The sequence below is a fragment of the Canis aureus genome, chromosome 3, assembly GCF_053574225.1.
Source record: "Canis aureus isolate CA01 chromosome 3, VMU_Caureus_v.1.0, whole genome shotgun sequence".
NCBI classification, from domain to species: domain Eukaryota; kingdom Metazoa; phylum Chordata; class Mammalia; order Carnivora; family Canidae; genus Canis; species Canis aureus.
The window spans coordinates 74509276-74525632 of NC_135613.1; the positions used below are offsets into that span (position 1 = coordinate 74509276).

A 16357-nucleotide genomic window follows, 5' to 3' on the forward strand; every position below is an offset into this window, starting at 1 on the left:
AGTGATTGCTCTGTAAATGCAACCATTTGGGATGGGGAGTCTATACTATAGCATTGGAAAATGAAGGGGTCCATCTCCATCTCCAGGCGTGTCTAGGTGACTAGACCAGAGTGAGAACATTCATCTTGAGGAACAGTGGTGAATGTGGGGGCGTGGGATGAGGGAAGTTAGGGAGGGCTGGATCCCAAATCCACTAAACCTTACAGACGCAGGGTGAAGTGCGGAGATGTCCTGCAGGGGTCGCCAGCCTCAGGGCTGTGGAGAGGCTGGAGGAGGGGCTGATGAGCAGGGGAGAGGCTTGACTGCTAGTAACCTCTGGACTGCTGCAGTAAGGAGGTGACAGTGGCACCAGCAGCCTCCCCTCCCATCTGTCTGTGCTCTGTGACAGGTGGGAACTTAAAAGCTCAGGCCACGTGTCTCAACTGGCTAACCTACTTACCCCTACAAGACTGGGGCTGGGGCAGGCGCGGGGGGGCGGGGTCATGAGAACATGAGAAAGGAGCAAAGCAGGGGAAAGCCCCGGAGTGTTTTTGGGACCTGCATTTGAAGGCTCGTGAGCTGAAGGAGGGAATGACGAGTGTACTAGAAGATGTCAAAGGCGGTGTCTGTGAGCTGGGTTCATGCCCTGGCACAGATGCGCCTCCAGCATCAGATGCGTGCCTGTCCTAAAGGCCTGAATTTGCCTGGGGACATAAAGATTTCTGTAGCGGAGCAGGCTGAGTTCTAAGTACCACTGAACCTTGGAGCTGCTTGCAAGCTCTCCCAAAGTGTCCACCCTCCTTCCCTTCTTAACTAGTTAGGGAAAGCCGGGAATGGCCTGGGGAAAGGGGAGCAGGATATCCCAAGACTCTAGCTTTCAGAGCTTTTTATCTGGTTTGGGGAATCCCTGGAGGAAGCCCGAGCTCAAGGGCCAGAACTGAGGGAAATTGGTGGGGGAATGGTGCAGACATCTAACAGCTTCACAGCCCGTTGAGAGTGATGGCACCTGCACCCCAGTGCCCACCCCCACCCTATACGCACACCACCTTGTCTAGTTTGTAATCCACGGACCTGTCCCCACTGAGCGACTTCGGCTCTCCTTTCCCCACTGTCTCCACGTCGGTCCTTCGCCGCCGCCCCCCCTTCCCCAGTCCTGGGTTCACACCTGCTCCCGTGTCGCGGGCTCCGCTGTCCCCCTCGCCCTGCTCGCCCCCCGCCGGCTGCGGGGCGGTGCGGGCCCTTTAAGAACAGCGGGGCCGGCGAGCAGTAGCTGGGAGCGGAGCGCAGCGGCCGGGAGGCTCGGGAGGACGCGGCGCTCGGGACCGGCTCCGGGAACCGGCCGTGCGCAGCCCCGGCGGGGCGCGCCCCTCGCCCCCCCCCCCCCCCCCCCGTCAGCTCTCCGCCGACCTGCGGCCCGGGCCCTCCCCAGGCTCCCGCCCCGCCCCGGCCCCGCCCCGGCCCGCGCCGCCGGGACCGGGAGCCGGGCCGCGGGTGCCGCAGCCGGAGGCAGGTGAGGAGCCCGGAGTCTTCATCCCCGGCCGGCGGCAGCGCCAAGCTTCCCGGTCCGCACCGGCCCGGGGCGCGTCAAGGTGACTAGGCTGCGGGAGCTGGGGAGCTGGGCAGCCGGGAGCTGGGGAGGGGAGCCCCGGGGGGCGCGGCGGCGGGGGAGGGGGGTCTTGAGCCGGGGTGGTGCGCCCGCCTTTGGGGAGAGCCCGGGGCGCGCGGGCGCAGGGGCGCGGGCGGGAGGGGCGGGCCGGCGGCGCGCCCGGGGATGGGGAGGGGGATGCAGCGGGAGATGCGGCGGGAGGCCCGCAGCCTCCTCTTCCTTCGCCTTCCCCGGGTCAGCCTGCGCGCACCCGGCTCCCGGCCCTCCTAGCGGGCAGCCTCGGCCGGCCGCCCCTGCCCTCCTCCCCGCCCCCCAACCCTCCAGTCCCCAGGGGCTGCTGGCCTGCGGGGTAAGGAGATTAGAGCCGCCGCGGGTGGGGGGGGGGGCGGGTGAGGGCTTCTAGGGGCCGGGCTGGGGCCGGGCTGGGGCTGGGGCTGCCTGGACCGAGGAGAGGTCGGGACTGAGCTGCTACGCGGGGAGTGGGGGGCAGGAGAGGGCAGATGCTCTGGCGGTGGGAAGTGGGGTGCTCCGAGTAGCCGATCTGCCCTACGAAGGAGGCGGGGAGTGGGGGTGGGGGAACATCGGCAAGCAAGGGAGCTTTGAGCCAGGGCTTGCGGGGGGTCTGCCCCCGAACTGAGCAGGCCCTCTCCCTGCAGGCCGGCGGCGTGATGGCGGAGAAGGCGCTGGAGGCCGTGGGCTGTGGACTGGGACCCGGGGCCGTGGCCATGGCCGTGGCGTTGGAGGACGGGGCGGAGCCCCCGATGCTGACCACGCACCTGAAGAAGGTGGAGAACCACATCACCGAAGCCCAGCGCTTCTCCCACCTCCCCAAGCGCTCCGCGGTGGACATCGAGTTCGTGGAGCTGTCCTACTCCGTGCGGGAGGGGCCCTGCTGGCGCAAACGGGGTAAGGGGGCAGCCAGGTGGGGAGCTGTGGAGCCCCCAGAAGTCTCTTAGAGAGCAGGAGGCCTGGGTGTCTCCTGCTCCCAAGTTCCGCCCCAGTGGGCTCTGTGGGAGCAGCTGAAATCTCAACCCACCACTGACTGTGCACACAGTTGCCGGGCCAGTTCCTGCCCCCCCCAACACACACACCTGTGAGCACTGGGGAACACTAGGTCCAACTGGCTATTGAAGCTTTCCTCCTCTAAGATGACACTCTAACCTCTGGTCCTTAAGTGGTCCTTGAGGAGTCTGCCTTTGTTTTAGGAAGAATTCCGGGCTTGGTGGCCTGGTATGAGAAATCGGGAGCTGTATTGCAGCCCTCCTCAGTGGTTAGCAATATCCTTGTAGGTATAGAACACTGCTCACTTTAAAAGATGTTCTCATTCCTGTCATCTTACTTCATTCTTGCTGAAGTCCTCCGAGGCAGGGAGGGTGAAGGTTTAGCAGGATAGGTGACATCCCCATGTTACTAATAAGGAAACTGAGGATCCAGAAAGTTGAGTAACTTGACCAGTGCTGCACAGCCAATAAGTGGCAGAGCTGGGACCAGAAGCCAAGTTTTCCAGCTCTCTGTGTATTATTCTTGCATCTCTTAACTTCCCTGGTACAGCATTCTCATCTCCTCCTCTTTTCTCTCATCAGCGCCAGTGGTTAAGGTCTTGGGCTCTGACTTCCTTGGAACCCTCACCAGCCCCTGGGGTCCTTGCCCCTGCCTGCCCTGGGCAGCTGGAGCTGGGAATAGAGAAGCTGAGGGGGTTTGTTTTGTTTTGTTTTGTTTCCCAGAGCTGGGTGTGGGTCAGGGGTGGAGCTGGGACATTGTTCTCTGAGATTTAAGAAATAAATTTGGGGTGCTTCAGAGCAGGGCTGAGCATGAGCTGTCTCTGCATTCCCCACCCTCACTCTCTTGAGTGACCCAAAAAGTCACAGAGCCTGAGTCAATAGAATCTGAGGCCTCTGGACCCCCTGCCAGGTACCCTGTCCCTGAGCAGCCTCTGCTCAGCCTCTGCTGGCCCTAAGACCAGCTCTGGGCAAATGAGGAGGTGGGCATTATTCCTATAGTTCTGTTTTTCCTCAGTTTTAAGGAGATATGAAGATAAGAAAGAAATGTAATTAGATGGACCAGCTGCTTCCACCGACCCCACCCTCACCCCCAGCCAGATTGGCACCCCTGACCAGGTGCTTCCTGCCTTTGACGTTGCTAGCCGTATGCTCTCTACTGTCCATTTTGGTGTCTCTTCTGTCTCTTGCCTTTTCTTAGCCCTCTGTCCTCCTCTCTTTGACTTGTCTTTTGACTGGAATCCCTCTCCCCTTGTCTGGAGGACAGAAAGCCATTAAAGGTAGGCAGAGGGGAGGAAGAGCGAGGGGCGGGCAGAGAGGGCGGTGTTCGCCTTGCCCAGGTAAGGACTTGCCACCCATCTCCTCTAATGATATATGATGTTTCTAGTTTTCAAAAGCACTTTCCCATGACTTATTATTAAACATGCCACTTAATATTGACAATAACCCTATTATGCCTTGGGAGGCGTTATTAGTATCCTTGTTTTCTAGATGAGGAAACGGAGGTCCTCAAAGATTAAGTGAGTTGACAAAATCACGAGAAAGTTACTGATGCAGGCAGGACTAGGGCTCTGGTGTGTCTTTATCTGGGAGGCCTGGCAGGCCCCTCCCGTGATGAGCAGCTGCGGAAGAGCAGGTGTTCAAAGACGGGGTTCCTAGCCACCGGGTCCGCTAGATGACCTTGGGCCGTCTGCTTACCCTCTCTTGGACTCAGTTTCTTCATCTGTAAACTGGGGCCATAAGAATCGCCAGCACGCAGGTGTGTCGTGAAGCTTAGCCAAGGCGCTATCTGTGAAAATGCTTGAAAATGCAAGTGTAAGATATTTGTATTAGGCATCAGTTTTCAGTCTGGTGCTTGGGTGGGATTAAATGAGGGGAAGGTTGATCATGGCCTGTTTCTTCCCCTGCAAAAGAAATCACTTCCTGCGAGTCGCTCTGAAAGGCGGTTGCTGGAGTACACAACCACACGTCTTTCTGATTGATGGTGCTAATCCCTGAGGCAGGGCAATGGAACCTATGACTCCCTCTCTCCCAGGAAAGAACTTGCTGTATGACCTTGGGTGAGTCACTGGATGTCTCTGGGTCCCAGTTGGCTCATCCATGTTGCTATAGCAGCAGTGGAAGTAATGAGTTTGTAAATTGTAAAGCACTACCCAGGCAGTTGGTGTGAGGGGGACCCCACAGTGGACAGCAGCTGAGCCTCCTTTTGAATGGATGTGTCCAGAGGGACAGCTGGGTGCTGTGGAGGGAGGGTGAAATATCACATCCCTTCACTGTCTCTGCTTAAAGAGGTAGAGGGGAGAGGAAAATGAGCTCTGTGGGGGTCAGAGAATGGTGATAGCGAGCAAATCTCCAGTAGGGCCTTGGTGTTTCTGCCTCACTGAAGCAGGTCTGCAAGCATAGCAGGCAGGGCTCAGCTCATGCCCTCTCCCTTCCTCTCTGCCACCTTGTTTCCCCAAGTGACTCTGTGTAGTCTCTGACCTCTGCTTCCTGGCTTGTGTTATATATGTGCTCTCATGTAGCAGAGCTCTTCCTCCCAAGGATTAGAGAGCCTCTGACTTCCTCTCCATTTTTGAAGGGTGCTCAGCCTTCAAGACTTCGCTTAAATGCCACTTCTCCCATGAAGTCATTCCTAATTTTTCCCTTGCCCCCCCTCAATTCTGTTTTCTACATTCTCATTGTACATTAATTTGTGCTTCTGTTATAATCCTTATTTTTGCTCTCTTCAGAGATGTTTTCCATCTTTTTTTTTTAAACCTAGACCATGACTTTCTCGAATGCAGGAAATGTGTCTTCTTCAGTTTTTGTCCAGTGTCTGGTACAGAGCTTGGAATGTAGGAGATATCAATAAGCATTTGTCAAATAGAATTAATAGTAAAATGTCACTTTTTAAATATACTCTGTGTGCCAAGGGCTGTGTCATAGACTTTACTTATATTATCTCATTGAATCTTTATAATAACCCTTTGAGATAGATACTATCATCTTCATTTACAGATGAGGGACCTGGAGCTCAGAGAAGTTAAGCAACTTGCCCGAGGTCACACAGCTGCTAGGTGTGGAACCACAATTTTTTTTTTAAGATTTTATTTATTTATTCATGAGGGAAAGAGAGAGAGAGAGACAGAGAGAGAGAGAGAGGCAGAGACATAGGCAGAGAGAGAAGCAGGCTTCATGCAGGAGCCTGACATGGGACTTGATCCTGGGACTTTAGGATCACGCCCTGGGCCGAAGGCAGGCACTAAACCACTGAGCCATCCAGGGGTCCCCATGGAACCAGAATTTGAACCATGGTCCACCTGACTCCAAATCAGTGCTCTTATTTTTTTTAAGATTTTATTTATTCATTCATGAGAGAGACAGAAAGAGGTAGAGACACAGGCAGAGGGAGAAGCAGGCTCCCCGCAGGGAACCCAATGTGGGACTCGATCCCAGGACCCTGGATCACAACCTGAGCCAAAGGCAGAGGCTCAACCACTGAGCCACCCGGTGCCCCCAGATCAGTGCTCTTAATGCATCTGCTCCCTCCCAGTGAATGGATGAACCATAAGATTTTACTGAGCCATATTAGGGGCTGCAGAAGGGAGCCTAGGGGGTCAAGAGAGCCCAAAGAAGAAGGCTTTTTCAGAATGAGGCAAAAGTGCTGGGAACACGCACTCACAGAACACTCAGTGAGCGGCTAGTACATGCCAGTCTGCTGAGGTGACAAAGATGAGTAAGACACAGACTCTGTCCCCAAGTAGCTCACAGACTTATGAGCCTGGGAGACAGGGGTGAGGGACAGGGACCTCAAGTAGCAAACATGCTGGCATATGCAAAGTGCCAGGGGAACACAGAGGACGTTTAACTAGCTCACTCAGGCTGATGCCTGGCAAAGTCTTCCCAGAGGGAGTGAGGATGACGACTATGTTTATAGAAGGGGAGCAGGGTCATTGATAGACTTGATCTCTCTCCATGCCCATCCATGAGGTGTGGAGGTTTCTTTCATGGCCTACCGAAGGGTGTGGTCACCTCTGGTTCTCTGACATTAGTAGCGGGCAGCTCTCGGGGAACAGGAGCAGAGGGTGTGAATACCCTTGCCAGTTGGAAGCTTGTTCCTCCATCCTGACCAACCTCCCTGAGTAGGGGGCTGCCTAGTTCACTAACAGCCAGGGCCACTCCTCAGAGTTTTGGGTGCCTCTGTGCCCTGAAACCCTGTTTAGTTCTTCCCTTCCTCCCTTACCGCAGGTTATAAGACCCTCCTCAAGTGCCTGTCGGGTAAATTCTGCCGCCGGGAGCTGATTGGCATCATGGGCCCCTCAGGGGCTGGCAAGTCCACATTCATGAACATCTTGGCAGGATACAGGTGAGGGAGGGGCGGGGGTTGGGGAGGTGAGGGATGGGGCAGGAGCCAGAAAGGAGGATCCCCTGGGGAGCATGGAAGGTGTTCTGAAGTGGCCTCGACACCTCCATCTGCGACCAATGTTCCCTCAGGGAGTCTGGAATGAAGGGGCAGATCCTGGTCAACGGGAGGCCGCGGGAACTGAGGACTTTCCGCAAGATGTCCTGTTATATCATGCAGGACGACATGCTGCTGCCGCACCTCACGGTGTTGGAAGCCATGATGGTAAGGGCTGGGGGGCCAGCTCCCTCTGCCAGCCCCCGCGTCTGTCTGCTGTCCCCATCCTCCTCAGTGGCAGAGGGGTCAAGGCAGGGCCCTCCTCCCACCCATCTCTGACCTGCCTGCTCTCTGGGCCTCAGGTCTCTGCTAACCTGAAGCTGAGTGAGAAGCAGGAGGTGAAGAAGGAGCTGGTGAGTGGGGAAGAGGAAGCTGGGGTGGGGTTGGGGGGACAGGACAGGTGCCCTTTTTGTGCTCTGGAGTTGTGGGGTCCTGAGTTGGGGGCTGGGACACTGGAGGCCAAGTAGACCCAAGGGAAAGCTTCTGTAAATTGGGGTGGCATGGCGGTGGGGAGGAGCAGAGATTCTGAAGCTGACCTGGGCCGGGTGGGGGGGTGCTGGGCCAGGTGACAGAGATCCTGACAGCACTGGGCCTGATGTCCTGCTCCCACACGAGGACAGCCCTGCTCTCTGGTGGGCAGAGGAAACGCCTGGCCATCGCCCTGGAGCTGGTCAACAACCCACCCGTCATGTTCTTTGACGAGCCCACCAGGTATTTCTCCCTGGCCTCTCCCACCAGGAAGCCCCCTCCCTCAGCCCTTAGCCGGGGCAGGAGGCTGCATCTGCTCCCCTGCTGGAGGCCAGAGTCCCTGCCCAGCAGCCTCCTGGGGCCCAGAGAAGGGCTTACTCCTCATCCATCCCTGCCAATCCTGTTGCCGTGGCAGCCCTATCCTTCACGTAGGCAGGAATTCTATGTCCTCCTTGACTGATGTCTCCCTCTGCTTCTCTTCCCCGCAGCCAATCAGTCACCCAATCCTGCTGATTCTACCTCCTTTCTCTCAGATTCGCCCTTCCCCCGTCCCTGGTGCCAGTACTTAAGTTCTGGACGTCATCAGCTCTTGCCTGCTTGTCTGCTTGTCTGCCCCAGACTCCTCATTCCCTGGCCATGCCTACTTCCCGGTTTGAAAACACACAGCCAGTCCCATTTGCCCTCAGAATAAAGTCCGAGGACTTACAAGGGCCTGGGCTGAACTATTTCTCCAGCCTCCCGTCTTGCTTCATGCTGTCTTGTATTTTATGCTCTAATAACACTGAATTGCTTATAATTCCCTGGGCCAGCCATGTGTTTCATGCCTCTAAGCTCTGCACATGTTGTGTCTCCTGTCTGGGATGCCCTTGGCCACCACGCCTGCCCTAATGCTGTCAGCTGGCTCAGCTCCTCCTTCTTCCACATGCACTCAGGAAACTTCTCCGACCGCCCTCCAGCCCCTGGGCCACAGATCTGAATCTCCCCCCTCTTTGTCACCCTGTGTTTTCTGTGGCTTGTTCCACATTGTCCTGACTGATCTGTGTTCACTCACTCTCCCTCTGGAGCAGAGTCTGTGTCTTAGTTGGCCATCATTGTGATCCCAGTGTCTGCCATTCAATAGATGCTCACTCCATGTCTGCTTGTTAGACTGAGTGGCGCTCTGCGGTTCTTGGTATCTCCAAACGCCCAAATCATCTAGTATGTACAGGCTATCGGGCACGGCCAGAGTGACTCCCTTCCTGCCAGCTCCTTCCCCTTTGTAGCAGCTGCCCCACCCCAAACACTCCCTTCTCTTGGCTCTGCCCACCACACCTCACCCCCTGGTGGCCTTTCTCTGGACAGTGGTCTGGACAGTGCCTCCTGTTGCCAAGTGGTGTCCCTCATGAAGTCCCTGGCCCAGGGGGGCCGGACGATCATCTGCACCATCCACCAGCCCAGTGCCAAGCTCTTTGAGATGTTTGACAAGGTGAGGGGGCCTGGGCATCACAGGGGACTGGCCTGCCATGGGGAGAGTGGAGAGTGTCAGTAGAGGTGCTAGTGGGGCCCTGCCTCATCCACTGGTTGTGTTCTCCTCATCCTTCCCTTTCTGCCTCAGCTCTACATCCTGAGTCAAGGTCAGTGCATCTTCAAGGGCGTGGTCACCAACCTGATCCCCTACCTGAAGGGGCTTGGCTTGCACTGCCCCACCTACCACAACCCGGCTGATTTCAGTGAGTGGGGGCCTGGGGTACGGTGCTGGGCCAAATCTGGGGGATTGGATCATGCACCTGGGCCTCCCTGGGGAGGTCTCACTGTCCCTTGCCTTCCCCCATCCATGGAGGGGCTGGCTCGCCCTTGGGAACCAAGGATAGATCTTAGCCAAGCACTCCCCTCTGTGTCCCCCAGTCATCGAAGTGGCCTCTGGAGAGTATGGAGACCTGAACCCCATGCTGTTCAGGGCTGTACAGAATGGGCTCTGTGCCATGGCTGAGAAGAAGAGCAGCCCTGAGAAGAACGAAGTCCCCACCCCATGCCCCCCTTGCCCTCAGGTGAGTAGAGGTGGAGAGGGCAGAGAGAGAAAAGTGGAAGGGGAGGGTAGATGGGACCATGGATGATGGCCCTGCCAAAGAGACTGTCCTCCAGAGGCATCACAACCATTAGGTGCTAGGAAGACCCCAGAACTTGGAATAGACCTATTGCTAACAGCTGCGTGACCTTGGGCACGTTGGTCAACCTCTGAGCTTTGGCATTCTCGTTCATTTATTTGTTCAGCAAATTCTTACTAAGTGTCCTCAGTATGGTGCACAGTGCCACCTGGTAAGCAAACCCAATGCTGTCCTTTGCCTCATGGCCCATGTGTCTTGCTGACATCTCCAGCCCAGAGGTGATGACACTTCCCCCCAGGGTGGGGGGAAGACTAACTAGATCATTGCATAAACCTCTTTGCACCGTCGCTGGTACAGCTGGTATTCGTTCGGTGTTGGTTCTTTTTCCTAAATGAGATACTGTGACCCTTGAAAATGTCTCCAAACTAAAGAAGAGTTCGTGTAGCAAGTCAACAAAAACAGACAGTGGGCCTGTGCAGTGAAAGGACATAGGCAATTTACTGGCGGAGGGCCACCCAGGAGAACAGGGAGCTCGGAAGAGGGGCTCAAAAGTCTCAAACTCCCCAGTGGCTTGCAAGGGAGAGTTTTTGAGGCCACAGGTTGGGGCCAGGGTCTCTTAAGAAGGTGGATGTCATTGACCAGAGACCCATAAAGTCATGCCAGCAGGTGCTCCAGTGCTTGTTATGTCTGAACCCTAGAGGTCTTTTCCATCTCAAGAGACTTGAAACCTGAAACATATCCTTAGTCTTTATATTAGAGGTTTTATTTGGTCTGCCTGGTGATGCTATCTTTAGGGCAGTGCTGATGCACCACTTGTAAGCTAGTGGGGTTCCATTCCTACAGGTCCTGGGGTTGGGCCAGCTGTGCCTGGGGGCCATATGACCTCTGGTGTTCATGCTTTCATCCGAACCGACAAGATGGATGCCAGCTTCAAAAGCCAGAAAGGCTGGTTGTAGTTGCCATCATTATGATCGTTGTTAAATTATGATTGTGACACTAGTGGCGTAAAGGTACTATGCCCTTTGGGTAAATGTTTCTTGATGGAGTAAAGACAAGAAGAGGAGTGATTGTTCTACTGTTAGCCCCCACAGGTGTCCTCGATGTCCTGGCTCTCTCCTCCCTCTCAAGTTTTTACTCGCTCCTTGTCTCTCTCTCTCTCTGAATTTCACTCCAAATCACGACCCTGAGGCCAGCTTCCAGGCACACCACTCAATGGTGGAGAATTTTCCATCAGTACAGAAAGGACTGGAGGACCCCTGGCCTGGGGAAGGGCTCAAGAGGTTTCCCATCACTGAGCTCGGTGTGTGGTGGGTGGGTGGGGTGGGCTCACCTGATCCAATGTCCTCTCCCCAGGAAGTGGATCCCATTGAAAGCCACACCTTTGCCACTAGCACCCTCACACAGTTCTGCATCCTCTTCAAGAGGACCTTCTTGTCCATCCTCAGGGACACGGTGAGGCATCAAGTTGGGGGAAGGCTTTGGGGGGTGAAGGACCTCAACAGCTGGGGTGGGAATGCACCCTGTCCCCCTCCCACCAGCCAGCAGCCTCCCAAGGCTCTGTGGGTCTATGTGTCTGTGAGGGCAGCTCTGAGTTCCTACCCCAGTGTGGCCTGCCCATCCCTGGCCTGTGGCCCATCCCCTCTCCTCACTCAGGTCCTGACCCACCTGCGCTTTGTGTCCCACGTGGTAATCGGCGTGCTCATTGGTCTCCTTTACCTGCACATCGGTAACGATGCCAGCAAGGTCTTCAACAACACCGGCTGCCTCTTCTTCTCCATGCTGTTCCTCATGTTTGCTGCCCTTATGCCAACTGTGCTCACCTGTGAGCTGAGCTGCCCTGGGTGGGGGCTGGGGGTAGAGGGGCTCAGGGTCGGAGCCGGGATGTCAGCCAGCTGGGCCTCACCTGCCCGTGTCCTCAGTCCCCTTAGAGATGGCGGTCTTCATGAGGGAGCATCTCAACTACTGGTACAGCCTCAAAGCATATTACCTGGCTAAGACCATGGCCGATGTGCCCTTTCAGGTAATCCTCCTCCTCCCTCCTGTCTGGCTTCTTCTGCCTTTGCTTGCTTGCCTCCTTCAACCCTGTCACCTGCTGTCCTTTCATTTCCTACTCACTTAGCAAATAGGTGGGGAGTACTTACTGCACACCAGGCTCTGGGTCAGGCACCGGGATCCAGCAAATGAATAAGACAGAGGTGATCTTGAGCTTGTGGAACTTATGTTCATGAGGGAACAACTGATGACAACCAGAGAATGATGAAAATAATAACCCTATGAATGACTCTGTAAATCGGAGCCACGGCAGTGGAGGGTAGCTAGAGTGGGCGCTAGAGCCTTACTGCTACTTGTTAGCTCTGTCTCTCTCTGCTTCCATATCCCCATCTATAAGGTAGAAAGATGCGAGGATCCACTTCAGAACTGTTTGTGACAAACCAAGAGTTAATACACTGAAAGGACTTAGAATATTGCTTGGCATGTACTAAAATGCCCAACAATAGCTGGTTTGGATTGGTTTTATTGCCACTAGCTCTCTGTTCCAAGATCTGGGGCCACCAGTAATCTGTAGGGCAGCTGTGTGCAAATTAGAAAAAGATGCCCCTTCCTCAGGGTGGATGCTGCACATGCCACGGTGCAAGGCTTCATGAGAAGAGCACGGCTGGATCTCGGCCTCTGGTGGCCTCCTGATGAGGTGCCCTAATATAGGGAACAGCCTGCATGACTATCCCATGCAGGCTTGGATTCTGGCCTCCTGCAGGTGGTAGCTCTGAGGGGGACAAGATGTGTCCACATATAGAGTTACTTCATCAGCAATATAAAGAATAAATAAGCTGGTCCACTTTAGGAGCTCAAATATGGAGATGTCACCATGTCTGAACCGGTCAGAAGGGGCCTAATGGAAATGGTGACACTGGAGGATAAATGAGGGTCATCCAGTAGAGAAGCAAGAGGACATGTGTCAACCTGGGGGGACAGCATAGAGCATGGGGACAGGACTAAGCATGGCTGCTCTAGGAAGAACTCTTTTAGGGGTTCCTGCCCAGTTGGAATGGAGGCTCTGGGCCACCATGGTTCACATTCCCTGCTCAGACCTGTGCCCACTCCCCAGGTGGTGTGCCCGGTGGTGTACTGCAGCATCATGTACTGGATGACAGGCCAGCCAGCGGAAACCAGTCGCTTTCTGCTCTTCTCAGCCCTGGCCACGGCCACAGCCTTGGTGGCCCAGTCTTTGGGGCTGCTGATTGGAGCTGCCTCCAATTCCCTACAGGTGGGAGGGCTGGCACCTGGGGATCCTAAGAGGGGCTGGGGTCTGGTGGGAGGAAGCAGGGGCTGACCTAAGGAGTGGAATAAATCGGGGGGAAACCGTGGGCCTCCCCAGTCCTGGGTCTGTCCCGGTCATTTCTGTGACGGTCCCCTTCCCTCCCCTCCAGGTGGCCACCTTTGTGGGTCCAGTTACCGCCATCCCTGTCCTCTTGTTCTCCGGTTTCTTTGTCAGCTTCAAGACCATCCCCACTTACCTGCAGTGGAGCTCCTACCTCTCCTATGTCAGGTCAGTGCCCCTGCCCTCACCATCTGTCCCTGCTCCTCCCTGCAGGAGCCCGGGCCGCAGGGATGAGAGAGTTGCAGCTGGGCCCTGGCAGTTTGCCCAGGGAACAGTGACCCTATACTCTGTATCCTGCTCTGATGTCCCCGCGTGCACAGGTATGGCTTTGAGGGTGTGATTCTCACCATCTATGGCATGGATCGAGAAGATCTGACCTGCTTGGAGGAACACTGCCCTTTCCAGAATCCACAGAGTATCCTCCGAGCACTGGATGTGGAGGATGCCAAGCTCTACCTGGACTTCCTGGTCTTGGGCATCTTCTTCCTGGCCTTGCGGCTGCTGGCATACCTTGTACTCCGTTACCGGGTCAAGTCGGAGAGATAGAGGCTTGCCCGGGCCTGCGCCCCAGCCCCCGCAGTGGAAGCCCCCAGCCCCAGCCCTCTGGGACTGTTTTAACCTTATAGACTTTGGCACTGGTTGCTGGTGCAGCCACTTTCCCCTCTCTCAGCTCCTCCACGGGTTGGTTGCTGGACTGTGCTCCCAGCCGTGGCTGTGGCCACGGGGGCTCCAGCCCTCCCTGCCATGCCCAGGAGTCTTCCCCAGTTGATGCAGTTTGTAGCTTCCTCCCTACTCTCTCCAACATCTGCATGCAAAGACCACTAGGAGGCTGCCACCCTCCTTCTTGCCCTCGGCACCCTCCTCTGTTGTCTGCCTGGGAGCCCTAGGTTCTCCAGGCCCCCATTTACAACTGACCAAAGTGGCCCCCTCTGGGGGGTCCCTACCACACAAGTGTTTGTAAACTGGGCTGTTCTAAGGTTCGGGTTCCAGGGCTGGGCCCTGGTGGGGTCCCCTGGAAGTCCCATTTGGACATTGGAATGGAGCAGGGAAGGCTCTGGAAGTCTCTTCCTCCTCCTCACCTTCTCCCCACCCCCAGACCTGGCTGATTTGGACAATCTGCTGGAACAGAAGCTGGGTTTCCTGTCTGGGCCATCCCCTCCCAATCCTGGGGATTGGAGAGGCCTGGGGCCATGCGATGCCCCATCCCCTTCCCTGTCCCCTTTGGCGGGGGTAGGGTCTGGTGGCACCTCTGCAATAATGTCTGTGTTTCTCTCCCACCTGCCACTGGAACTGGAGAATGCACTTTATTCTGGGGCGTGAGTAGGAGAAGACCAAGCCTCCTTTCTTGCTTCTCCTGCTCGGTCCTGCAACACTCCCTACCCTCTCCAGTTACAGACACATACATGCGAACAGGCAATCTCACCCCAACACACACTCACTGTCCCCTACAGCTCTGAGGAGGAGCAGTGGTGGCATGGTGGTGATGGTGGTGGTAGTGGTGGTGGTGGCGGTGGTGGGTGCTGCAGAAAGGGTAGTGCCAACCCCCTCTGAGGATGCCGCTTTGACTATAAGGGTGAGGCTGGTGCCACCCAGGGTGTCCTGGGATCTGCAGGTGTCTATCCCTGAGTCTTCCTTCCCCTCCAAAGCAAGGGTGGCACAGGCAGTAGCTCCCCGGAGCTCAGGAGCCAACACAGGCACACGCACGGGCGTAAGTTGGCTTCGGCCACTGCCACCCCATCGCCCTTCTTTTGTGCGTCAAGCTGGCATTTTCGCTCCGCTGCCCCCTTGCCCCGCCGCCTGCTGCTCATTCAAACTCCTATCTGGGTCTCTCCATACCCTCTCTGCCTTCCCATCAGCCACATTGGCCCCTGGGCACCAGAGCAACAGACACAGAGCATGTCTGGCTTTCGTGGTAGGTCCAGACTCACACCACTTCTGATTTTCCTGCCCCCCAGGGTTCTCCCCCACCCCACCCCACCCCACCCTTATTCCTGTGCACATACCACTCTTTCTTCTCTTACCCTGCCACAGATTTTCCCCATCATCCAGAGATGCCAGTTGTATTTGTGGGACTTCACCCATTATTAATAAAACCTATATTTATACAGTATGCATGTGTAAATGTGTCTGGCTGTGGCGCCTGGTACCATAGTCTATGGTGGGTCTTCAGAACACTTGAAAGAAGTCTGTGGGGATGCCTGGGTGGCTCAGTGGTTGAGCATCTGCCTTTGGCTCAGGTCACGATCCCAGAGTCCTAGGATCAGAGTCCCGCATCGGGCTCCCCATAGGGAGCCTGCTTCTCCCTCTGCCTATGTCTCTGCCTCTCTCTCTGTGTCTCTCATGAATAAATAAATACAATCTTTTAAGAAAAAAAAAAGTCTGAGAGCTTTAGGGAGTTTGTGGGATGGTAAGCTAGTATTTGTCAAGCCAGTGAATGTGTATCCTATGAAATACCTGTATTATACTTTAATGTGTTACAGATATTTCATGTTCATAATCTCAAGAGAATCCCATGCCCACTTTGCTTTATCTCTCATGACAACCCATTTTGCAGACAAGAGAACTGACACATGGGTTAAGTAAATTGCCTAAGGACCCTTAGCTAATAGGGGTGAAACAAGGTCTGGGAACCAGATCTTCGGCCTCCAGACTCCTCATTCTTGGCATTGGCCAACAATGCTGACTACAGTGGATCTGCAAGCTGTGTGTGGGTGCCCTAGGTCTGTTGCAGGGGTGTGTTCTTGCCGAATGATACATGTCTCTCTCTTTAGAATTCACTGAGCCCTGGTTGTGCCTATGCTGGGGGGTGTAGTAGTGGTCATGAAGGGCAGTGAGGAGCAGGAGAGACTCTGGAGCCAAAGCTCTCTGGCCCCCAGGTCACACTTAGCAGGGTTGAGCCATTGGCTACCAGGACCGCAGATGGTTTGGTGGCCTGAGGTTTGGAGTATGCAATTGTCCACAAGTCCTTGAATGCTTGTGGCAAGATGATCCAAGAAGCAGCACACTGTCTCACCTTCTTCTTTACTGATCCTGAAGCCTGGGAACTGAAGGAGAGGACTGGCATCAACCCTGCCAGGTGCCAGGAACATCCTGCCAGTGCTGCATGCAGAGATGAGGGTCTGGTCTATTACTGGAGGGGTGCTTACCTGGGGATGGACGTTCTCATGGTAGGGGGGTGTTCAGGGTGGTAGTGGGAAGTGGGAAGAAGTCAGAGCCTAGCTTCTGGAACTCTACTAGCTTTAGGGGGCATTCTGGGAGCCATCTTTTCTCTGCAGTCGTAACTGCAGATGGCTTTTAAAAGTCCACGGGCACAAAATCCCACCATGAAATAGTCTTTCTTCAGATTCTTCATCTTTACTTTCTCTTTCAAAATGTAAATACTCCTAAAAGAGTAAAACATTTATA

General features: G+C 55.4%; 1 protein-coding gene across 4 annotated transcripts; it reads left to right on the forward strand.

The window, feature by feature from the left end:
* Positions 1-1429: 1429 nt before the first annotated feature.
* On the forward strand, positions 1430-15062 carry ABCG4 (ATP binding cassette subfamily G member 4). Of its 4 annotated transcripts, none has more exons than XM_077893821.1 (15): positions 1430-1568; positions 2242-2491; positions 6811-6928; positions 7057-7189; positions 7324-7374; positions 7587-7732; positions 8831-8954; positions 9084-9198; positions 9374-9516; positions 10927-11025; positions 11227-11395; positions 11493-11593; positions 12680-12838; positions 13002-13120; positions 13273-15062. In XM_077893821.1, the coding sequence occupies exons 2-15, from the start codon at positions 2254-2256 to the stop codon at positions 13496-13498; spliced, it is 1941 nt and encodes a 646-aa protein (XP_077749947.1). In that variant the 5' UTR covers positions 1430-1568; positions 2242-2253; the 3' UTR covers positions 13499-15062. The 4 variants fall into 4 exon arrangements, with proteins under 4 accessions (XP_077749947.1, XP_077749950.1, XP_077749949.1 ...); XM_077893823.1 differs by having other exon boundaries at positions 1473-1489; XM_077893822.1 differs by lacking the exon at positions 1430-1568 and adding an exon at positions 1808-1934.
* Positions 15063-16357: the final 1295 nt, after the last annotated feature.